Source organism: Nicotiana tomentosiformis, chromosome 1, assembly GCF_000390325.3.
Source record: "Nicotiana tomentosiformis chromosome 1, ASM39032v3, whole genome shotgun sequence".
NCBI classification, from domain to species: domain Eukaryota; kingdom Viridiplantae; phylum Streptophyta; class Magnoliopsida; order Solanales; family Solanaceae; genus Nicotiana; species Nicotiana tomentosiformis.
Window position 1 is genome coordinate 39283132 of NC_090812.1, and position 25917 is coordinate 39309048.

The following is a 25917-nucleotide window of genomic DNA, read 5'->3' on the forward strand; positions in this document are numbered from 1 at the left end:
TTACTCACAATTGGTAGAGAATATTTAGGCAAATTCATAGAAAACTTAGTGGGAAAGATTCTGACAATAGGGGAAATCATAACCTTAGACTTTTCCAAATCTTGTCTGCAATATTTGCTTTGTTAGTTATAAATTACTGTATTTTTAATTAATTTGATCTTAGTTAGTAAACTCTCAAATCGTTATATAATATTTCGGAACGTTGATTACTTGAATTCGTGCAAAACTATTGGTTGTAATTAGTACGTTATTTTCCTGTGGGATTCGACTCCGGACTTATAAATCGGATTATATTTGCAACGACCGCTAGACCTCTTAGGAGGCATAGTTGGGCGTGATCAAATTTTGGCGTTATTGTCGAGGAAAGCAACATTGTTACTAATTACAGCTATAAGAATTGTTAGGATTTTTAGTTTTGTCAATTTTCTCTATTCTTATTCATTACATTGAAATTCTAACATTTGTGGTCTTGTGTGTTATAGGTGTATGCCTAGAAACTCTTCAAGAACTGGTAAATTTTTTGAAGTATTACCGGATCCTGAGAAAGCTTTCAAAGCATTAAATCGTGCAAACAAGAAGAACAAACAACAACATCACCCAAGAGAACAAATTGAACCAGACATAGGTGAGGCTTTGGATAATCAAAACAATCGAAACAATGTGAATGACCCGAACAATCAGGGTGTGGCACCTCTTATGCCAGAAATAGCTTTGTATGATTGGGCACAACCCACCGCTGAAAATTTGGCAACTGCAATTGCAGTCCCTCAGATACAAGCGGAGTCAATTTAAATTACAAACAACATGCTACATCTGCTGCAAAATAAGGGATTGTTCTGCGGGTCTTACATTGAAGTTCCACAGCAACCTCTGAAAATTTTTCTATCAATTTGTGTCACCCAAAGTCAACCGAATGTGACACCGAAAGCAATAAGACTATTGTTGTTTCCATTCTCAATGATAGGAGAAGCCTAGACTTGGCTTAATTTGCTCCCCATAAATTCTATCACCACTTGGGAGGAATTAGTCAAGCAGTTTTTTGAATAAGTTTTACCCACCAAATAAGACCGCCAAGCAAGTTGATGAAATGTTGAGCTTCTGGTAGAAACCAGCTGAAACATTACAAGAAACATGGGAGAGGTTCAAAGGTATGTTGGTTAAATGTCCACATCATGGCATTCCAGATCAGATGTTGGGACAACGGGTTTACATGGGATTGGCGAATAACTTAAAAGCTAATGTTGATGCTTCAGTAGGTGGAGCATTTTTTAGCAAGTCATTTACAGAATGTAAGGTCCTGCTAGATAAAATGGCTCAAAACTTAAGATGGATGACAATGGACACTACAATCACCCCTATAGTTCACTCAGTAGCATTGGACCCTAACAACTCCATAGCCGAGAATATGGCTACTCTAATGACGCAAATGAGTATCCTCACCAAGAAGATTGATGAATCAGGCCAGAAACAGGTACACATAGTTGACACCACTAATGGGGGATTATATACACCATGCATTGACCAACCATACGTGTGCTCGTGGAGTGGTGAAAATGACAACCAAAACTATCAGGAGAATATGAACTATGTGGGAAACTATGGAAGCCAGAGGCAAGGTGGTCAGAATTGGGGGCAGCATAATCAGCAGTATAGACCATCACAACAACAATACAGTAACCCCAATAATCCTAGAGTTATGCGACCACAGGGTCAAGTAGTGCCTTACCAAAGGCAACAGGGATACAGTTAGCAAAATCAGCAGCTAGCTTATCAACAACCTCAAGAATAACAACTAGTGAGACAAGATGATGGGATGTCTGAAATTAAAGGAATGCTGCAACAACTGATTGGGTCTAATGGAAAAATGCGAGAGAAGGCGGAAGCACATGAGTCAACGATAAAAGGCATTGAGATTCAATTAGGGAAGATATCTATGGCTATGAATAATCGTCCCCAAGGGACTTTACTTGCAAACACACATATCAATCCGAAGGAGCAGGACCCGAATCAGCTTATGGCAGTGAGTTTGAGAAATGGTAGAGATCTTGATTTAGAGCAAGAAATCGCTCGTGAGAACCGATCAACTGAAACACTTATGTCAATGCCAATTGAGGTAGATGCATCAACTTAGCTAACAAAAGTGAGAGTGCAACTAGCCCAGGAGGAAATAAATAAGGAAAAAGAGGTTGCGGAGGAGACTGAGAAAGTGCAAGAGAAGGCATTAGAAAAAGTGCCTAAGCAAGATCTAACTCAAGCCACAGGAAAGAAGCGAGCACCAGCACCCTTCCCGTAGAGGTTGACCAAATATCATAAGGATGAGCAGTACAAAAAATTCATGAAAATGCTTAAGCAAATTCAGGTAAACATTCCTCTAATTGATGCTTTGAGGGAGATGCCCGGTTATGCAAAAATGATGAACGACTTGATGGCTCGTAAGTTCGACTTTCAAGACTTAACAACTGTCACATTGACACAGACCTGTAGTGCGGTTATGTCAAGACCTATAGCTGAGAAGTTATCCGACCCTGGAAGCTTCACAATTCCATGCACCATAGGTAGCTATGCATTTGCCAAAACAATGTGTGATTTAGGAGCAAGTATAAATCTGATACCATTGTCTATCTATAAAAAGTTAGGCATTGGAAGAGCAAGGCTCACATCCATGTTACTGCAACTAGCTGACCGAACGATGAAAAGGCCATCAGGTATATTTGACGATGTACTTGTGCAAGTTGGAAAATTCGTATTTCCAGCAGATTTTTTCACAAGGCCATTCTTGGCCACAAGGAGAACTCTGATTGATTGTGAAATGGGGGAGCTGAAGATGAGGTTGAATAATGAAGAAATAACATTTAATGTGCAAAAGTCTATGTGGCGACATTGAGTTTGCAAATTGCTCTTTATTAGACACGGTGGATGTAATCATGGAGGAAGATGATGAGGCACTTAATGCAAAAGACCCTCTAACAGCCTGCCTCATGAACTTAGAAGAAGTAAATGGTGAAGAATTGGCGGAATGGGTGTTGGCTCTTCAAGGGCAAGGGTACTAGAAAAGAGAGCTCGAATTTAAGCCTTTACACTCGGAAGAAAGAAAGACCCCTCCAGCCAAGCCATCGATCGAAGCACAATCACAATAGGAGCTGAAACTGCTACCATCTCACCTTAGGTATGCTTTCTTGGGACCTAAATCGACTTTACCTGTTATTATCTCATCTGGTTTGTTAGATGTGCAGGTAGAACAACTTTTGCCGGTGTTGAAAGAGTGCAAGACTGCAATTGGTTGGACCATTGCAGACATTAAGGGTATCAGCCCGGACTTCTGTATGCATAAAATTCTACAAGAAGATGGGCACAAACCTTCCATAGAACATCAAAGAAGGCTGAACCCTAACATGAAGGAAGTTGTAAAGAAGGAAGTGAACAAGTGGTTAGATGCGGGAATTATTTTTCCCATCTCAGATAGCAACTGGGTTAGCCCAGTTCAGTGTGTGCCAAAGAAAGGTGGGATGATTGTTGTGAAAAACGAGAACAATGAGTTAATCTCAATAAGAATAGTCACAGGATGGTGAATTTTCATGGACTGCAGAAGATTGAACAAGGCCACCCGAAAAGATCTTTCCCCTTGCCATTTATTGATCAAATGCTCGATAGATTGGCAAGGATGTCCCATTTTTGCTTCTTGGATGGATACTCGGGGTATAATCAAATATCTATTGCCCCGAAAGATAGAGAGAAAATGTCATTCACCTGTCCATATAGCATTTACGCTTTTCAGAGAATGCCGTTTGGCCTATGTAATGCACCCGCCACATTCCAAAGGTGCATGATGGCCATTTTTACAGATATGGTAGAGAACATAATGGAGGTTTTCATGGATGATTTCTCAGTGGTGGGAAACTCTTTCGATGATTGCCTTGGAAATCTGAAAAGAGTGCTGCAGAGATGTATGGAGACTAATCTGGGAAAAATGCCATTTTATAGTACAAGAAGTTATAGTCTTAGGACACCTAGTCGCAAGTAAGGGCATTGAGGTGGACTGTGCTAAGGTCGATGCAATAGAGAAGCTGCCACCACCCACTTCTGTTAAGGCAATAAGAAGTTTCCTTGGTCACGCCGGTTTCTACAGGTGTTTTATAAAAGAGTTTTCCAAGATCGGTAACCCTTTGTGTAAATTGCTTGAAAAAAATCATCCTTTTGTGTTTTTTGATGACTGCAGGATAGCTTTTGAGGGATTGAAGAAGAGGTTGATGTCTGCACCTATCATAGTTGCACCCGACTGGGAGCAACCATTTGAGCTGATGTGTGATACAAGTGACCATGCTGTAAGAGCAGTACTTGGGCAGAGAAAAGATAAGATCATACATCCAATCTACTATGCAAGTAGAACATTGAATGGTTCTCAATTGAATTACATAGTGACAGAAAAAGAGATGCTAGCTGTGGTGTTCGCATTTGACAAATTCTGGTCCTACTTGATAGGCTCAAAGGTAATTATTTATACAGATCATCCTGCTCTCAAGTACCTAATTGATAAGAAGGAAGCAAAGTCGCACCTGATTCGATGGGTTCTACTGCTGTAAGCGTTTGACTTGGAAATTCGTGAACGAAAAGGAACGGAGAACCAAGTTGCCGATCACTTGTTTGGGCTTGAAGAAGATGAAACGAAGGTTGAGGTGGAATAGATCATGGAGACTTTCCCGAATGAACAATTGTTAGTCACGAGCCTTGAGGAAGCGCCATGGTATGCAGACATTGCAAACTACCTGGAAAGCGGTATTGTTCCCTATGGCTTATCTTCTATGCAGAAGAAAAAGTTCTTTCGTTATTGTCGCATTTATTTCTGGGATGAACCATATTTGTTTAGGATTTGTATTGATAACATGATCTGGAGATGTATTCCCGAGATAGACCAAGCTTCTGTTTTGCAGGCATGTCATGCTTTGCCTTATGGAGGTCATTTTTGAGGAGTAAGGACAACTGCTAAAGTTTTGGAGTCGGGCTTCTATTGGCCGACGTTGTTTAAAGATGCACACTTTTGGGTAAAGAGCTGTGATGAGTGTCAAAGGATGGGGAATATTTCCCGTCGACATGAGATGCCCATGAACTCAATTCAAGAAGTAGAAGTATTTGATGTATGGGAAATCGACTTTATGGGACCATTTGTCAGCTCATGCAACAACAAGTATATACTCGTAGCAGTGGACTATGTCTCGAAATGGGTAGAAACTGTGGCACTCCCAACAAATGATGCAAAGTGAGTTATTGGTTTCCTAAGAAAAAATATCTTCACCTGATTTGGAACTCCAAGAGCGATCATCAGTGATGGAGGAACTCACTTTTGCAATCGAGCCTTCGCAAAGTTGCTGGAAAAATATGGCGTACGCCATAAGGTTTCCACTCCGTATCACCCACAAATAAGTGGTCAAGTTGAGGTGTCAAACAGAGAAATCAAGAGTGTTTTGACCAAAACTGTAAATGCTACTCGGACTGATTGGGCGAAAAAATTGGATGATGCAATATGGGCCTACCGCACTGCATTCAAAACTCCGATTGGTATGTCACCGTACAAATTGGTATTCGGAAAGGTGTGTCACTTACCGGTGGAGCTAGAACATAGAGCTTTTTGGGAATTAAGGCAATTAAATCTTGACATGGAGGTCGCTGGTACGAGTAGAGTCACAGAACTTCATGAACTCGACGAGTTCCGTTACCATGCTTTTGAAAGCACCAGGTTGTACAAGGAAAGGATGAAGATCATGCACGACACGCATATTCAAAAAAGGATTTTCAAACCCGGAGATATCGTGTTGATGTATAATTTAAGATTGAAACTATTTCCGGGTAAACTGAAATCTAGATTGCCGGGACATTTAGAGTGGTGCAAGTACTCTCAAGTGGAGCTACAGAAATTGAATCCGAGGATGGAATGAACAAGTTTAGAGTTAATGGGCAAAGGTTGAAACATTACCTTGGCATGGAGGAGGAAAAAGTTGTATCAGTGATTCATTTGAAGGATCCTCAATTGTTGAGTGAACCTTAAGTTTGATCGCCTGCGTCGTGTCGCGACGTTAAATCAGGCGCTCGTTGGGAGGCAACCCAATGCGTAGTTTATTTTAGCTTAACTAGAATTTTCTCTTTGTTTTTACTCACTAACAAGTTTTAGTTAAGTTTTGGTGTTTGAATAGGTAATGGAGCACTTTGGGATGTCATTGAGCTTGGAGTCGGGCACAACACGGAATAAAAATCACATGAGTACGTTCTAGAACTCGAGTCTACCCCGTGCCAAAAAGACTAAGGATCAACGAACCTGGTAGCAGACCTCGCATCGCAAGGGATACAACTAGCGTTTAACCTAGCATCGCAAGGGATGAAGCTCGTGTTTAGCCTCGCGTCTCCAGGTAAGTACCTCGGGTTTAACCTCGCGTCGCAAGGGACACAACGAGCAGGACTTGGCGTTAGCCTCACGTCGCCTGAAAACAACGAGCAGGACCTCGCGTTAGCCTCGTGTCGCGCGGGTTATAGCGAGCTGGAGCTCGCTTTTGCCTCGTGTCGCGTGGGTTATAACAAGGTCAAGTTTTCTTTGCCTTTTAATCCAACGCATTAAAACACTACACACACAAACACATTAATTAAAACATAACCCACACCTCACTTCCCGTCCCTTTTTCCCTTCTAATGTTTTAAGCTTTGTTTTCTAACTTCTTTCTATTAAAAAAAACTAACAAACACACACATCTAACTTAACACAATACACTTCATTCTATTAACCCACACCTCACTGCCCGTCCCTTGTCCCTTCCCCCTCACACACAAATTCCATTGTAAACATTCACTCATTATCTCCTTCGTTCACTTGAGACATCAATTATAGAACACTTAAATCCTCCTAAGCATCTAAGGTATATTTCTAACTCTTTCATCTATCAAAAATTCAACCAATTTTGGGTATGTATTCATAGCATCAATTTGCTTGCTCGGCCTAATCCCATAAACCCCATAGGATTGGTATTGCTGTTGGATATAAGGGTAAAAACATGAAATCCCCAAGACGATTTGTGGAGGGTGAGGCAATCACTCATCTCTACAACCACTTTGACAACACTAGTGCACGCCAAGTGTTTGTCAAAATGCCTCAAAGGCACTCTTTGCCCAAATGGAGTTCTGGTCTCCGGGATTATAATACTAGTGCTATGTTGCATTGCACAACTCCAAATTGCAAATTTAAGTGGTCTCAACAATAGCTATATGTACCCCAATTGTAGCAAACATCATTTTGCCATTGCTTGATTCTCAAGCAAAATTTCAAGAGGTGAAGTCTGAGTAGCCTCAAAATGGTTGAACATCATGTCGTGAACTCTTAAGTGTGGGGTCACAAGATCATGTTTTGAATTGATTCATATGCTTTATCACTGAGGAACTTTCACTTATGTAGATACGAATATGCCTCCTAAAAAAGACGATGGTAAAGGCAAGGGCAAGGCTACTGTTCCGACTAAGGCCAAGGCTTCTTCCAGACCTCCACCGAAAAAGAGAAAAGGTGGGGAGGCTACTTCAAGCCAAGTTGAAGGGTTGCAAGCAGTTGAAACTATAGCAGCCACACGCCCACAACCTGAGGGACAATGAGAATTTGGACAGAAAAGCATACCTCAATCTGCCAAGGATTGGTACAAGCTTTGTCGGCCGAGACATATACATTCTGAGTAAGTTGTTCATGAGCGACACCTACAAGCTAAGTATCAATCAATTTGGAAAGGTATTCATGACCTTGGCTTGAGCTACGTGTTTAGAAACGCCGAGGATATAAATGTCAACCTTGTTCGGGAGTTTTATGCCGGTTTTGATCCGAGTGATCCTGAGCAGCTGGTACCTATTAGAGGAAGGTTGATCGATTTTTCGGCATCAGCTTTATGCAATTTTTTGGGAGCTCCGAATGTACCACAGGAACCCTTGGACAACTTCATCACCCGTCCAACATATCAAGCATTGAGACACACTCTCTGTGGTGTCAATTCTGTGGCTACTTGGGTTCGTGACAAGAAGACCCAATGCCATAGGAAATTTCCAAAGAAAAAAATAAAGCCGGAAGATCAGGTGTGGCTGAAATTGATCAACGCGCGACTATTTCCTTGCAACCATGAGACTCTGATTAGCCGTGAAAGGATATGCGTGTTGTACTTCCTCATGATTGGCCAGAAAGTGAATGTGGGCCACTTAATACGCTACCAGATGGCCCAAGTAAGAACAAGCAAGCATATTGATAGACTGTCCTTCGCCAACATGTTGACTCAGTACCTGAGAAAAGAAGAGGTAGAGGAGGAGCGAGATTTTGATATAGTCATTCCACCACCCCTCCGACTAACGGACATCACAAGCATTCGGGTTAAAGAGGAGAATTCCATGGCCACAATGACAGGTGTCAAGCGCAATGCTTGAGATGACAGCTTTATGGCACATCTATATGGGATGGCGGATTTACAGCTCAGGATTAGGGAAATGTCGACCACTACTGAGGAGAGGGCCATCTTGGAGGAGCGTTTTCCGCTCAATCCTCATGCACAACAGCTAGTTAGGCTTGGCGATGGTCAGCGACTCCCAGATGATGAGGATGTCAACACACCAGTATGTTCCGAGGCCGAGCCAGAGCAGTCCGATGATGATGATGATGATGCTGAGGACGGGGCAGCGGATGACTAGTGGAGAGCTGCAAATAAAGCCTTCGATGATGAGGGCGATGACGATGAATGATCAGGGAGTTTTTCCTACCCCTTACATGTTTTTGAGTTTTTGAATTTAGGAATTTATATATGCATTGGGGACAATGCATGAACTCTGTGTGGGGTGGAAGGTATTCTTTGTCATTTGTATTTGTAAATATTAGATAAACTAGCTCGTGTGTTCAATTTTTTTATTTTTTTTATTTTTGTATTTCCCCTTATTTATTATAAAATAATAATAATAATAATAATAATAATAATAATAATAATAATAATAATAATTGAAATGACTGGACTTTTCCCGACGATGGATCTCTTAGGCAGTTTTCTTGAGGGACTAAAGTCTAACTATATATATATATATAGGTCTTTTTATTATTTTAGATAGTAATAATCTCTCGTGGTTTTTTTGTGCCGTGGTTCTTTTCCACAGGATGTAGTTGAACTGGGTAGTAGTTTTTGTTTTGTTTTTAGAATAGAATAGGATTTATGGAATAAAAGAAGGAAGATGAAATTCTAGACGCCCTTTTGGCTTGTTTGATAGTAGCATATTTAGACTCTAGCATGTGTATTACCTTCCCTATGATTTGAAGTTGCTTATGATACCTTGTTGAGTTAGATAGTATGTTTATTGACGCCTATATCTCATTTTCTTGGCTTGTGTCACTTTGTGCTTGATGCTTAATATTTTGTGGCTCTGTGAATACTTGCAATTGTTTGAGAATAGGAATGTAACCGTCCTTGGTGAATCATGTACCATGTGTGATGAGAAATTATATAGTCCGTGTCATTGCATTAAAGTCTAGAACTTGTCCGGCATGTGAGTTGAAGCAAAATTTTAGGTTTTGCTCGGTTTAAAAAAATTATTTTAGGCTTTATTTGACCTCTTTGAACTTAATGCCTACCACAAATAAAATTTATCCCTAGTCAATCCTTTTGAGCCTATAGACTTTTATTTGGAAATCATATTACAAGCCTATACCCATTTATTCTTAATTGTCATTATTTTGATCCTTGTACCTCGTTAAGCACTTTTGTGAAGTGAGTGCTAGAAGAAGTAAGGACTAAGTGTGGGGTGGCTTTCGAGTGAAACCAATGAAAAAAAAGAAGGGTGCACTTGTTTTGTAAATTAATACACCACTAGCGAAAACTTAAAAAAATTGTAATCTTATTCTTACTAGTGGGTATAAATTAAAGTAGTGCTTAAAGAAAGAGAAAATACGTTGGGGATGGTATTGTTTGTGAAAATGCAGTTGGGTTGAAAAGAAAAAAATGCGCTTCAAGTTAATTATGTAATGTGTTAAAGTGTGTAGGAGGGTTAATCACTATACCTAAATTTATCCTACCCGTCCTTAAGCCAACATTACAACCATAAAAAGTTCTAATTGATTTTAGACCGAGCAAGCCTACATTAGTAGAGGTTTACATAATGGGCAAGCCTATGGTACTTTGTGCATGCATGTGATTTCTTTGTGAGAGTGAGGACTTTCTTTGATATATGTGGGTCCTTAAAATATATTTGAGCATTTGATTCGAATGTGTGGATTCAACTTACTCTCTTGTTCTTGTTGTGAGGGCACATGATTTCACAAGGGATAAGTGACGTTATTAGATTTCTCTATGATGATTAGTGTTCGAGCCATGAATGCATTGTGATATTGAGTCGGTTTGTCAGGTTAGGATTGTTATAAACATGTTGTCTGTTTGTTGAATAAATTTTTGAAGTATGACATAAAATAAAGGGAAGTTTGAAGGCATATGCTAAAGTTTAATTGTTGTTATCGACCACAGTCATATGTATGGTGTGCTTCAGATGCGCTAAAAAAAGTGCTTAAGAAATTGGTAGTTGACTCGAGGATGAGCAACGTTTAAGTGTGGGGTGGTGATGTTAGGCCAAAATGCTATACTTTTAGCACATTACTCGCCCTATATTTTGTTGGTTTAGTGAGTTATTGTGCGAAAATTGAGCTAAATTGTGTTATTTTATGTGTAGGAACATCAGAATGAATCATCGAATGAAAGTTGCACAAAACGTGGACAAGAAAACGCAAGAAAAGAGCAAAAAATATCAAATACCCAAACCGTGCTATAAACCAGGCTTTGCGAGGTCTATAGCCAGGTTGACCGTGCTATAGACCAGGCTTCGTGAGGTCTATAGCTAGGTCGACCGCACTATAGACCAGGCTTCGCGAGGTCTATAGCCAGGTTGACCACGCTATAGACCAGGCTTTGCGAGGTCTATAGCCTGGTCGACCGCGCTATAGACCAGGCTTCGCGAGGTCTATAGCCAGGTCGACCGTGCTACAGACCAGGCTTCGCGAGGTCAATAGCACGGTAATTAAAAGTCATGGGTTAAAAGACTCAAATCCAGATTTGGACGAGGGATTGACATAAATACTCCCCAAACGAGTTATTCTAGGGTTGGACATGATTTTGGAGAAGAAAAAGGTTGCCAAGCACTGTGGAGCAAGAATCAAACGAGTTTTTCCTTCCTTTATCTCTTTACTTTGTAGTTTAATGTCTCTGAACATTATGTTAATTGTTGTATTTATGGGTAGCTAAACTCTTTTATCTAAGGTTTGATGGAACCTATTTGAGGATGATTTTCTACTGCATTTAATAATAGATTTGCCTTTGATTTTTCTCTACTTGTTCAACTACATTTTCATTGTTGTTAATTGAAGAGCTCTCAATTAACTGTGCCTATTTAGTGTGTATATTGCTTGAGAAAGAGAGTACACATTTAGGTAGTTGTTGAATAACATCACTCCTAACGTAGATCAATACGGAGGGTTTAAAGGCGAGATTAGAGATAACGGAGTTTTGGTGCGATCGTAGTGAGCGGTAAATTAATACCAGCTAGCGTAGTTCGAGAGAATACGTCTAGTAAAATATGGTAGTTGCTCGAGAGAGAACTACGACAATCAAAGTACGCACGATTGGTAGAGAATATTTAGGAAAATTCATAGAAAACGTAGTGGGAAAGATTCCGACAATAGGGAAAATCATAACCTTAGACTTTTCCAAATCTTGTCTACAATATTTGCTTTGTTAGTTATAAATTACTGCATTTTTAATTACTTTGATCTTAGTTAGTAAACTCTCAAATCGTTATATAATATTTATGAAGGTTGATTACTTGAATTCGTGCAAAACTATTGGTTGTAATTGGTACGTTATTTCCATGCGGGATTCGACTCCGGACTTGTAAACCAGATTATATTTGCAACGACCGCTAGACCTCTTACGAGGCATAGTTGGGCGTGATCATCGCCCAAGAGCTCTCTTTACTAGGATTTAGAGTAGTAATACGTAAAGCCGCTTGTCCATAAATATTACATGCAAATTTCTATTTATTTTTTAATTTTATCCGTTATTTTAACTTCAATTTGAAATAGAGAATTCAAAGTTGAAAATACATTTGGCAAGTATTTTATGTGAAATAATTGGGTTACAAACTATCCCTTCAGACATGTATTGATGTTCTTTCCCCTTGAATAGATTGCAAGTTTTCGTTTTTTTGATGGCCGAGTTGACCAATTATCTAAGATAAATTATACGAACATACTAGCAAGAGGGAAAATAAAACCAGGAGTTACAGTTTACAAAATCTATCAAAGTTCAGCATGGTTGACGTACGATAAGCAAAAGTGAGTCCTTTTTTCATTTAAGTCTTAATCCTCAGGAAGCTTTCATCCCTCTCTTACCACTCATTTTTAGAAAAAACAAAAGTTTATTGCAAAATTTAATATGTACATGTCCCAAACTTGAAAAATTGGAAGATTTAGGGAAAATGGGGTTATTAAACCATTACTAAACAGCAAAATAATAGAAGAAAGCAGTTAACAGGCAGATCAACATTCCAAACATCAGCAAAATCCAAGATCACACATGCTCATTGTGGATGTGCAATTAACTGCAACTTGTGGCTGATTTGGTGTTCAAAGAAAACAAACAACTTTCCTGGAAGACGGGTGGTATTTACATCAAAACCATAACAGTGCTTCAGATATTTCATCCTCTACTCGAAGCTAAAGGAACTTGACTATGTTCAGATATCAAGTTTACGTCTATTTGCAATTCTTGAAAACCACAAGGGAATCCACTTAATGTCCAATCACTGCTCTGGAATCAGTTAGATGAACAGTCCTTGGCCCAGTGACCAGGCTTGCCACACTTAAAACAAGTGCTTGAATTCGGGTACTTTACCCCTCCATCAGCAGCAGAGCGTTGCTGAGGACAATCTTTTGCCCAGTGCCCAGCATTGCCACATTTGAAACAGGAAGAAGGGACTGAATTGTGGATTTTGTTGGTTGAGCCATCCATGTTTGGATAAGTTTGAGAGATGTTAGATGAATTTGAGAAGCTAGCATTGGTCGTGTTGTCGTTACACCATTTGAAGAACCCACAACTTCCCTAAGAGCAGTAAACAACACATTAACAGCCACAAATACAATGATCAAACTATGAGAACTATTACCCTATAGTAGGCAATTAGTATCCAGATTGTTGTGTACTTTAAGGCATGACGGGTTCATCAAGTATGATTAATTACTTGCACAGCAAAAAGGTCTATTTTCATAGATATTTCTCCAGCACTTTAACTAAGATATTGATTCTAGTAATACTTTATTCAATAAAATCTGGATTGTGTTATAACAAACTTATTTTCATTAAACACCAATTTCATGTATCCTTCACCCATAAGATAGCACTTCTCAGTGATAAGCAATTGACAGCTTACATCCTTCCAGGAAGTAGCAAAATACCAAGGGCCTTCAGCCACAAAGCTAGGCTTCATATGACAGCTTATGAGAAGAAAAGGGAAAGGGCATTTTATGTTGAATATTTAAGAAGAACGAACAAAAGATTTTAATTCCCTTACTCCAAGATATGCTAATGGTTTACTTCAGTTGTTTACTACGTAATGTTGGTACTTGAATACAGTAGCGATAGATCTCATGCCCATCAATCTTCTAGACTATTCTGAAAGTACTCATGCCTGAATGGATCTCTATTGGTTTATGGCTTTATGCACTAAATCCCAGATCTATCCAGGCCAGGTTAGATATAATGGCTGCACATTGTTCCATTCCAATTTTGCAGACTCGTGCTTAATGAACATAAAAAGATAGGCAAGACAGAAAAAAATATAAACAGAACAAGTCATGACTGTCATGACCAGCAAGTGGGTTTTCATTAAAATGAGACTGTCTTCAAGTTGCTACGATAGCTGTAGACAATATGGTCCCAACTGAGTAGATGAGATTAGGTCTCCCAACATAACAGTATCAGACCTAAACTAACATAGCTGAACTATAATCTAGGCAAGTTCCAATGAGTTATTTATATGGTAAAGCTTAAGACATTAGTTTGTGTACATATCATTGTGTATATTAAAATTTGTATAAAACAGTTTGATTAACTGACTAGAATCATGAATGCCTCTAAGGGGGCAAAATGTATCTGTGGCATGACGGGAAATCCAATAGGTATCAAGGATTATAAGGGTCGAGTTAACCCTATTGCGAATCAAGCCCAATGACAATGAAATCTCACTAACCAGGGTGCTTTTGTAATCCTATATATACCCCTTAGTCACCGATTCTGCTAGCAATTCTTTATCTGGAATGTGCCAAGCATAGCGAATCCCTTGAGCAGCATATTAACTTGTCTGTTACAGACCTTAACCTGGAAATTGACCACTGAAGACAACCTTAGTGTACTCTTTTGCAGCTCATACAGTATCCCACTGAGATTCTTAGACCATGCTACACACCATCACAGCTCAAGATAGGGTTTATACCCAATTCACAGAATAGGGTAAGAGAGCCTACAGCCTCGAATCATGCAACAGATATCAGGGCAAAAAACATAAAGAAGACTTGAACCCTTGAAACCTAAAACCCTGAAGCATTGTTCCTCTAAGACCTGAAAGGATGAAGCCATGAAATATGGAAAGGCTAGAACCTTATAGAACCTCACGACAATAAAACATACCCACTTGTCTTGATGAAAACCTAATTGCCTGACAAGGGGGTGTGCGGACAATCTCCTACACGAAATATGAAACCATAGTCCTTAGCTTTACCACATATGCCCTCAAGGTTCCAGCTAGTACGTCGATCCATTGCAAGCAACAACGATAATTGATGTTATATCATTTTATAACTTACCTCAACAATATAAACTAACTTATTGACCTAACTATCATATCATCCCAACCTCTATGATATTTTGCTATTCATGCTTATAACCCACCAATTTTGAGGTCAAGCCTGTATAAAACACTGAAGTCAAGATGCGTCTATAGCTCAAGCAAGTATGCTACACACTCTCATACTGTCCAGGTTCTACCCTGAGCAAAATTAAGCTTCATAAATGACAGATGGCATTAATTTGAATGTCACAGGATATTTGGAGTTAATTTGAGATTGTACTTTCTGTTTGACAACAAAAGCTTGATAGTTTAATACAGAAATTAGGGGCAGCACATCAACGGAAGGCCAAAAAGTTTTTCCCAGCAGCATGATTTTTTGCAATCAAATGAGCCTATATTACACGTGCACACAACCAGGCATTGTGAAGCATTTCAAGTACTTAGACGTTAAATCCCATTAAGCTGTGCAGCAGACTAGTAAAACAGAAAAAGGAATAGATCAAGCTGATATTAAACCTGATTAGAAGGACAACGGTAGAACTGCTGACCAATATTTTTTCCTGTTTTGGCTGTCAGAACTAGGCATGTGCCAGAACCACATGGACATGAAATTTCCGGGAACGAGGAACTAACAGAGTAACTAGGGCCTCGGATAGTTGTAGTATTGGTAACAGAAGGTTGGTCACACCACTCAAAGAATCCACAACCACCATTCTCCTGAGAAAGTATTAAAATTCAGATAACAATAGAAATATACACAGTACTTTAAATCCAGATACTCAAATTTTAGCACTCACAAATGCTTACGAAGAACCTTTTAGGTCAGCACGAAAAATATGCACTATATTTTTTTTATTCACCTAGAAAATTAAGGTACTATACAAATAAAAGCATGAAATTGTTGTACGTTATGTTGAAGTGATAATACCTGTCTGATGGGGCATTTGTAGAACTTACGGCCACGATTCTTCTCAGTATTAGCAGTAAGCACAAGGCAATTACCTAATCCACATGCACATTTCTTCTCAGGAAAGCTCGTGGAATCATCATTCGGTGGATTAACATCGCAATCCCGAGCCCAGTGCCCTAATTTCCCGCATTTAAAGCACGAACCAGCAGCAGCGTCGGAGCTAGGCATATAATTGCTATGTGCTTTGTAGTTGTTGTTAATCGGAGTAGAGAGAGCATTAGTCGGTCCTTTTTGTTGGAATACGACGCTTTTGCTCCCTTTCAGAGCCGCGATATAAGCTCCTTCTTCAACACTGATAATGTTATTGGTGTTGACGTTGTGCTTTGCGGTAGTGACGGCGGCGGTGGTGGTTAGGGCGGCGGAGATCCGGCGACGCTTGGCGGCGGTGGCGGTGGAAAGAGCTTCAGCTTCTGCTGCGGCTACCTGAGCTAGGAATTCTTCGTCTTCAAATTCCGCCATCTCTCTCTCTCTCTCTCTCTCTCTCCGACAGCAGATTTTGCGTAGTTTGCGAATTTCAAACTTTTTGACCTCAACTTCAAAGTCGCTTCTACATTCCCGCTAATTTTTCCTTTTGTTTTTCTTTTTCTTTTTTCTTCTTCTTCTGGAACATGCAGTTTTGGTTGTGAATTCATTCTATCACTATTATTCAACAATGTTGAGGGTGTGTTTTGTAGGAAGAAAAATGTTTTCATGGAAAATCTTTTTCCGAAAAATGAGTGATTTTATCACTTTTTTTTTTATTTAGTTGGTGAGTGAAATATGTTTTTTGAAAAATATTTTTAAATGTTTGGTTAAAAAGTAAAAAAATATTTTTTAGGAAAATAATTTTTTATACTACTCTCCTCACCCTCCTTTCCCCATATTCCCCAATGTTTTCTAGTTTTTCCTCTACCCTCCCCCCTACCCCCTACCCCTTCCAAATAACCAATATTTTAAAGACTTTATTTTTTTTAAGAACTTAATTATTCTTTTAAAAATTCACACAAACCTAAAAGAACTAATGTGCTTCTTTACTTTTTCACGCAAAACAACATTGAAATTTGTACTCCATAACTAAAAGTAAAATACTCTTTTTTGGTTGAAAGAGAAAGTACCTTTTCTACAACATGAAAAGAAAGTACTCATTTTGTTGAAATAAAGAAAATATTTTTTCTGCATTATAAAAAGAAATATTTATATTGTTGAAATGAAAGAAAATATTTTTCTACATCATGAAAAGAAAATACTCATTTTGTTAAAATAAAAAAAATAATCTTTACTACATTATTTTGTTGAAATGTAAGAAAATACTCTTCACTATATCATTTTGTTGAAATGAAAGAAAATATTTTTTCTAAATCATGAAAAGAAAGTACTTTTTCTGTTGAAATGAAAAAAAAAAATTTAACATCATGAAAAGAAAATACTTATTTTGTTGAAATGAAAAATAAAGTACTTTATCTATAACATAAAGAAAGTACTCTTTATAATATTTTTATTTAGGCTGAGGGTGGGGTCGGGGTAGGGTGGGGATTGGGGTGGGCGACCTTCGAGGAAGAAGTCTGTGGGACCCCTCCTTCGAGGCCGCCTAGATAATGAAAGGTTATCCCTTTGCAACACTGGAAACTAAGCAAAGTCATGAAGCTGACTGACTACGCCCGAGTAGAGCTCAGACCTGGAGATGGTGGCTGAACTCGCCGCAGAGTTCAGGAGCGAGCAAGACTATCTTGGTGAATGCAATAAGAACCGGCTGCTCGCCGCACTAGAGTGCTTTGCCCATGCTGCTATCCGCTGCCGAAGCGCTCAAGGGATTCGTGCTTGAATGTCGAGATTAGGGGACTGGTGAGTGGGTGTGGTAGGGGTGGGTGAGGTGTGGTGGTGGGCTAGTGGGGATGGAGAAGGTTAAAAAAGAGTTTTGAAAAACGTTTTTCCTTCTTTTGATAGGAAAGTATTTTATTCCAATTAGAGGAAATGAGTTCACGAGAAAAATATTTTTCAAAACATTTAATCCAATCAAATATAAAAAAATTGAAAAATATTTTCCGAAAAAATATTCTCCTTCCTTCGTACCAAACACACCCTTAACCTTTTAATTTTGTCAGGCTCTTAACAAATTTGGTCCAATCACAAACAACATCACAACATACAATTCCTGTGAGTTGCAAGCTAACAAAGATTTTACTCGCCCATTTCATTATATACATTGATAGTGTTTGATTAGATGAAGAGTTTAAACTGATAATTTGACTTATTTATTAGTGCTAGTTAATTTGATGTGGTAAGTCACATCAAATTTTAAATTTAATACTTCATCCTTTTTTCCTACTAGTCCAATATTGACATTGCACTACTCTTATGAAATCATTAATTAAGAGTTTATTTTATTAAATTACCCTTATTAAAGGAAATATAAAGTTGTAACTCCACACATAATTTTGAGAAGTGGCGATATTTAATGATAAGGGCAATTATATTAGAAGAAAATAGTTTTTTTTTTTAGTATAAGAGACTAGTAAAAGAAAATAGAATTAAGGAGTAATTAAATAAATTGAACGTTTTATAATGATACTCTTACTAATTATCTGTAGATTGGTGTTAAGTATTTTGGGGGACTTCAAAATGAAAAGAATTTAATAGATTGAATGGATAATTTTATAAACCTTTTTCTATTAGTTTCAACGAAGTGGATGGAAGACCAAGATAAAAGTTCTACAAAACCTTACATTATCTAACAATTAAAGATACATAATGGTAACCCTGAAATATGTAAAACATTTAAGTATCTTTTGGAACTAGTTTTGTTACTAAATAAAATGGAGGCTGTCATACCCAACTTACAATTTTAATATGCAATAAACTTATATGGTTTATTTTCTAAAGCTCTTTATGTTATAAGCTTTATATTTCCAGTAATTTTTCCAATATTCGAGTTGAAAGGGAATGATGAGGTTGTGATATCCAACTTACAATTTTAATATATATATTCTGCATAATTTGATATACATAACTCATTCAACAAATACTTTATGTGTTAGAAATATCCAAATTAATTTCCATGAACTCCAAAAAAAAAAAAATCAAATGCGTGTACTCATCATAAACCAGAAACTATTATAGAAGGCCGACATCTGAAGTTTAATTATTTGTTGAGTTCTTCAAATAGCTATAAATATTACATCTCGCCAGAAGTCACTCCAAAAATTACAATTACAAATAGGTTTAAACTATACTATTTAATTAAGCCATAAGATATATTTATCATGCTTTATCTTTAAATATACTAACTTTCTGCAAAATATGGCCCTAAGCTTGATCGATAATGTTGAAAAATGTTACTAACACAATGTCTCAAAATTGCAGAATAGAAAGTCGGCATCCAAGAAGTCAAGAGCTAACTATATAACATGTTTAAAGTGCTCTCCAAATATCTCAATGCTAAAAAAGGAAACTCCACATATCCTATCAAAAATTTGATGTTCTTTGCATGGTTGTTTTTAAAAGGAAATTAAAGATGGGGATAAAAGAGTAGTTGACATCTCAAAAGTTTGATAAGTTTTGTTTCTCTTAGCACATGGTCTTTGTCACTTCAATTTCCTCGCTCGTTAAAAGTGAAAGCACGTACCACATGATATGCCATCACATGCTTCCACGTGCATTTGTTGCAATTATCAACGTGAAAAAGGCCAAATATACCTCTCTATTTTTGAATATTGTCTATATTTAACCTGTGTTATATTATTCGACCAAATTTATCCCTACTATTATACTATCCGGCCAAATTTACCCCTACTGTTATACTATCCGGCCAAATTTACCCCTACCATCAGCAAACTTTTAAAAATTACCCCTCAATCCGTTAGGTGACCTAAAATCTCATCAAATTATTTTAATTAAGTCGCTTATTCTTTTTTTTTATCCACTATTTTTGAAATAATTGGTATTTACACATTTTTTTTAATTAGAAAAAAATAAGAGAAAGAAATATTAAAATAATACAATGGTTAGTAAACAAAGTATAGTAAATTGAAGAATCTAAATTAGGTAGCTTGTCGAAATTCCAAAAGTATTTACAACATCCCAACTTTAACAAATTAGCTGCAACAATGGTATGAAGACTTTGCAAGTATTTGTGATAGAAGGTGAAGTTCCTTGGAGACTATACATTATCAAATTTAACTTTGCTTTAATCAAATACCTACGCATTATGCACTTTTAAATTAGTCGATCGAACTCTATACTAACCAAACAATAACAAAATATATTCGAATATACATGTACATACATGATGATCATCTGCATATAATACATAATATATAGACCCACTAAATTCTACGATGTGTATATTATTGAAAAATTAAAAAAAAACACTAATTTCAAAATCATTATCACAAGAAGAGAAGTAGGGCATCCGTAATTAAAAATAGGGAAAAGAGCCAAATATACCCCTCCACTTTCATATATTGTCTGCATTTAACCTCCGTTATACTATCGAGTCAAATTTACCCTTGTCGTTATACTATCGGGCAAAATTTACTCCTGCAATCAGCAAACTTTTAAAAATACCCCTTGATCTGTTAAGTAATCCAAAATCTTCCAAATTCCTTTTATTTAAATTACTTGTTGTTCTTCTTGGTCCACTATTTTAATTTCAAAAATTACTATTAATGTGAATGCTAAAGTTACTAGACTATATAAATTATTTATAATTTTTTTTATTACCAATGCACCCATTTATCTTTTTGTAATAAATAAAATTAGTTTAAAATTTTATTTATTTTTTAATCGTATACACACCATAGAATTTAGTGGGTCTATTTATTGTGTATTATATGCAGTTGATCATCATGTATGTATATGTATATTCAAATATATTTTGTCATTGCCTGGTTAGTATAGAGTTCGATCGACTAACTTAAGAGTGCAAAATGTGTAGGCATTTAATTAAAGCAAAGTTGAATTAGACAATGTAAAGTCTCCGAGGAACTTCAATTTCAATCACTAATACTTGCAAAGTCTCCATACATTTGGTGCAGCGAATTCATTAAAATTTGGATGTTCTAAATACTTTTAAAATTTAGAAAAGCTACCTAATTTTGATTTTTTAATTTACTATACTTTATTTATTGGGTTGTATTATTTAATATTTTTTTCTAATTCAGAAAGCATGTAAATGCCAATTATTTCAAAAATAGTGGACCAAGAAGAACAACAAGTGATTTAAATAAAAGAAATTTAGGAGATTTTGGATTACTTAATAGATCAAGGGATATTTTTAAAAGTTTACTAATTATATGGGTAAATTTGGCCCGATAATATAACGGTAAGGGTAAATTTGGCCCGATAGTATAACGGTAGGGGAAAATTTAGCCCGATAGTATAATGAAGGTTAAATGTAGACAATATATGAAAGTAGAGGGGTATATTTGGCCTTTTTCCCTTAAAAATATCCATGAATAATATATATAATCTAGTACCCTTAGCATTCACATAAATAGTAATTTCTGAAAATAATGGATCAAGAAGAATAATAAGTGACTTAATTAAAATTATTTGGGAGATTCTGGGTCACCTGTAGGACTTAGGGGTAATTTTTAAAAGTTTGCTAATGGTAGGGGTAAATTTGACTGGATAGTATAACGGTAGGGATAAATTTGGTCGGATAGTTGTCACGACCCAAAATCTAACCCGTCGTGATGGCGCCTATCGGTGGTACTAGGCAAGCCGACCTTCCCCAAAAATACTTCCAAACTAAATATAAAAGTAAAGTAAAGCTTTCCATATCGGGATTTTTTTCATAAAATTAAAGCTAAACTCAATATCTAATCAAAATGCGGAAACCAGTCTCAAACATTGGGGTGTCACTAGTCATGAGAGTTTAAGTATTTAAAACTATTTACAGTCAATGTCTAAATATCAATACAAAATGAAACAAAATATGGAAGGAGTAACAAGGTACTGCGGACACTGGCAGCTACCTTGCAGTCTCCGAAACTCAAATAGACCTGAACTCAACAACCTCCGTGATCAAACATACCTGGATCTACGCATGAAGTGCAGGGTGTAACATGAGTATAACCAACTCAGCAAGTAACAAAAATAAATAAGTAATTGAGAGGCAGTGACGAACTATACTGTACAGTTCATTTTAAAAGTTTTCACTAAAGAGTGAACATGCTTTCAAATCATGTGGTATAAGTCAAATCAGTTCGCGCTCATGTAAAACAGATATGAATCTTCCAGAAATTTCACAACAATAACAAATAACAACAAAGTGCAACAATAAATAAAAGCAAGTACAACCTCTCAAGGCATCAGTCACTCAACCCATCTCAACAGCTCACACTCTCGGCTCTCAGCCCTCAATGCACACTCTCAATAGGTACCTGCGCTCACTATGGGTGTTCAGACTCATGAGGGGCTCCTACAACCCAAGCGCTAATCCGCACGGACAACTCACGTGCTGCACGGATAACTCACGTGCTATAATATCATATCTGGATCCGCACGGACAACTTACGTGCTGCACGGACAACTTACGTGCCATAGTATAAACATAAGGATCCGCACGGACAATTCACGTGCCATAAAACAATACCTCACGACCAGGCCTTCAGCCTTACTCAGTCATGAACCTCTCTAGTCTCACAACTCTCAATAAAGAAAGGGAAAACATCCCAAATCAAAGTGTTACAGTATATCATCAGGGAAAACAAATAACATAGATTGAGGTAAACATGTACAAGAATCACTATGACTGAGTATAACTACCATAACCAGGAATATAGCTTAAACATGATTTCTAACATGAACACAATCAAGTTCTAGTAAACATGAATGCATATAAACACAAATAAAGGTTATTAGGCTTCACAGTCTCTGGGGACGGACTAAGTCTCAATCCCTCACGGCCTACATCCATACGCCCGTCACCTAGCATAGGTGCCACCTCCAAATAGTTATATTATACCAAACTCCGGGTTTCATACCCTCAAGACCAGATTTAAAACTGTTACTTACCTCAACAGTGTAGAACTCATACTCCAAAATGCTCTTTCTTCTCGAATCGGCCTCCAAATGACCCTAATCTAGCCACAAGCAATAAAATACAATCAATATGAGCTAAAGGAATGAATCCCATAAGAAAATACCAATTTATAGGCCAAATCTCGATATTCACTCACTCCCTCCTGGGCCCACATCTCAAAATCTGACAAAAGTTATAAAACCCGAATGCTCATTCACTCACGAGTCCATACGTATGAAATTTATCAAAATCCGACATCATTTGGTCCATTAAATTCTTAAATTAATTTCTCCAAAATCCCAAGCCCTAACCCCTCATTTTCACCGCTAATTTCTACTAATTAAATAATTAAACAATGAAAAATTACCATAGATAAGAGTATTAGAGCTCAAGCAACTTACCTCAATGAAAACCCCCTGAATATCTCTTCAAAATCACTCAAAAAGCTCCAAAAACCGACTTGAAAATGGTGGAAATAAACCAAAATTCGTGAAGTGTTCTTTTTATACTTTCTGCCTAGGGCTTTCGCACCTGTGACCAAATATGCGTACCTGCGGTGCCGCATCTGCGCAAGAAACTCCGCACCTGCGGAAAATTATTAATTTCCCCAACTTCGCACCTGCGCTCCATATTCGCATTTGCGACCACGCATGTGCGGAAAAGACCTCGCACTTGCGGACGCTGACTGACATCCTCATTTCCGCTTCTGCGGGCACTTATCCGCATCTGCGGACCCGCAGATGCGACCTCCCCTACGCACCTGCGGACCCAACCTACTTCAACTCCATCCAGACCTGCGAACTCCCATGCACGCCTGCGACCTCGCACTTGCGGCTCCCCCTCCGCAGGTGCGGAAATACTAGTAGCAGCAGATTCAGCTGCATTTTCCAACTTTAAACAATCCGTTAACCACCCTGAATCACCCCGAGCCCCTCGATACCTTAACCAATCATACCAACAAGTCATATATCTACATACAAACTTAGTTGAGCCTTCAAATCACTCAAAATAACATCAAAACACCAAATTACCCTAGGATTCAAGCCTAAAAACTTCTAAACTTCCAAATTCGACATCCGATGCCGAAACCATCCAAACCACGCCCGAATGACCTTAAATTTTACACACACGTCACAAATGACATCACGAACCTACTCCAACTTCCGAAAATCTATTCCGACCCCGATATTAAATTTTTCACTGTCGACCGAAATTGCCAAATTTCCAACTTTTGCCAATTCAAGTCTAATTCCACTACGGACCTCCAAATCATATTCCGGACACGCTCCTAAGTCCAAAATTACCTAACGAAGCTAATGGAACCATCAAAATTTAATTTTGAGATTATTTACACATAAGTCAATATCCAGTTGACTTTTCTAACTTAAGCTTCTACTTTAGAGACTAAGTATCTCAATCCACTCCGAAACCACTCCGGACCCGAACCAACTAACCCGGTATATCATAATATAGCTGAAAAGCACAAAAGAAAGCAGAAATGGGGGAAACAGGACTATAACTCTCGAAACGACCTGCCGGGTCGTTACATCAGTATGACGGAGGTTAAATATAGACAATATCCGAAAGTAGAGGGATATATTTGACACTTTTCCCAATTATCAACCATTGAACAATAAATTTAAGTTTTGTATACTCAGAGGGTTAAAAATATATGTTAATAGGTAACTTGAAAAAAAAAATTAACCGACTTGCTATGATAGGCTAAAAACTCACATTGATAGTGACGGAATTTTTATACTATACAATAATAATAATAATAATAATGTGTATAACTTAAATTCTAATTAAATAAGTTCCCTCACTATAAATTTTGGTAGGATTAAAATTTTATTTTGGTAAAGTATAACCTAACGATTTCCAAAAGTTTTACATTTGTTTTGGTTACTTAATTCTAATAAGACTTTTCATTCTCAATATTTAGCATAAGAAAAATGAAGGTTACCATGATATTGTTTTAAACTTAATCAACTTGAACTCTCGCAAGTGAACAATTTCAATCGTCTTAGATCTAATTAGGGAAGCACCCTCTCATTTTCTCGCGACGTATGAAATAAAAAGGTCCAATTTTGTGACGCCCATGACGGAGGGCGGACCGATGAGAGCAAGCAAGACTGACAAACTTCTAGGTTGGCAAGATTCTAAAGAAGGGGTATACAAGTCATTGTAGGCAAATCCTACATCGGATTAGGAGAGAAAAATGAAGAGCTTTATAAGGCTACATGAGTACGTGCGCTTTTGGGGCTCGATGTAGTGTAGCCCTCAAGATAAACTAGTGTCGGTCTAGACCCAAAACAGACAATACATGTTATGAGCTCGGATCGTGACAGATTTAATAAGCATTCTTCTTTGGCTCAAGCAAGGATGGCACTAGAATTACGTACAACTATCTGAAATTCAAATATCATGCTGTCAAAGTGGAGATATTTAAGAAAGATGGTCATAAAAGTAGTTCCAATTAGAAAGATTAGATTATTTAAGTTAGATAAATATCGAAGGTGCTTTTGTCAACATCAAAATGAAAGAGAACTAATATAATTGGTTCTTTTCTTTGCAACTGAAAGCCCTAACAAACTTGTAAATTTTTGGTGCTTCAAACAACTAACTTTCCATAATAGGAGAGTGTTTCGAGAGAAGTTGAAACATGACAACTCAAGCTTATTCGAAAAACTTTAATGTGCAAGTGGGAAATGACTCATGTGATGAAATACCCAATCCTTTTTCAAATTTATAATTTCCTTTATACATAAAGTTAAGAACTTGTATAAAATGTGTTGTTTTTGGCAAGCTAATCCATAAGTCGGGAAGAATTTTATATCTTAAAAGGGAATAAAGATAAACTAATTAGGAACAATTTTCCATTTATGGAAAATAAAAAAACAACTAAGTACAAACCATTTGTTTTTGGAAAAGAATCATTCTTTATCAACGTTGATAGGAAACTAACGATTGTTTTAAGATAAATAGTGTAAATGTTAAAGCTAAAGACAAATTTGTCGGGATTACAAATTAAGAGGTTCTTATCAAATTCCAATTTTCACATATTAGTCCG

General features: G+C 37.4%; 2 protein-coding genes and 1 non-coding gene across 3 annotated transcripts; 1 reads left to right on the forward strand and 2 right to left on the reverse strand.

Annotated features, from left to right (window-relative positions):
• Positions 1-1072: 1072 nt before the first annotated feature.
• On the reverse strand, positions 1073-1179 carry LOC117273440 (small nucleolar RNA R71). Its single transcript, XR_004503439.1, has one exon. It is a non-coding gene; the product is annotated as a small nucleolar RNA R71 (small nucleolar RNA).
• Positions 1180-1813: 634 nt separating this feature from the next.
• Positions 1814-2884, forward strand: LOC104120413 (uncharacterized). Its single transcript, XM_009632170.2, has 2 exons — positions 1814-2113; positions 2360-2884. Exons 1-2 carry the CDS (start codon positions 1814-1816, stop codon positions 2882-2884), a joined length of 825 nt encoding a protein of 274 aa, XP_009630465.2.
• Positions 2885-12497: 9613 nt separating this feature from the next.
• LOC104120411 (uncharacterized) lies at positions 12498-16485 on the reverse strand. The gene is made up of 3 exons (XM_009632169.4): positions 15803-16485; positions 15391-15591; positions 12498-13130 (listed from the first exon to the last, which is right to left on the reverse strand). The coding sequence occupies exons 1-3, from the start codon at positions 16301-16303 to the stop codon at positions 12846-12848; spliced, it is 987 nt and encodes a 328-aa protein (XP_009630464.1). The 5' UTR covers positions 16304-16485; the 3' UTR covers positions 12498-12845.
• Positions 16486-25917: the final 9432 nt, after the last annotated feature.

What these genes read in the sequence shown, in the direction of transcription:
- LOC104120413 (XM_009632170.2), top strand. Translation starts at nt 1,814, where the DNA reads ATGTCTGAAATTAAAGGAATGCTGCAACAACTGATTGGGTCTAATGGA. An exon ending in TTATGTCAATGCCAATTGAG is followed by an intron (nt 2,114 to 2,359) that starts GTAGATGCATCA and finishes AAGCAAATTCAG; the next exon opens with GTAAACATTCCTCTAATTGA.
- LOC104120411 (XM_009632169.4), bottom strand. Translation starts at nt 16,303, where the DNA reads ATGGCGGAATTTGAAGACGAAGAATTCCTAGCTCAGGTAGCCGCAGCA. An exon ending in ACAAATGCCCCATCAGACAG is followed by an intron (nt 15,592 to 15,802) that starts GTATTATCACTT and finishes ATACTTTCTCAG; the next exon opens with GAGAATGGTGGTTGTGGATT. An exon ending in ACCGTTGTCCTTCTAATCAG is followed by an intron (nt 13,131 to 15,390) that starts GTTTAATATCAG and finishes TACTGCTCTTAG; the next exon opens with GGAAGTTGTGGGTTCTTCAA.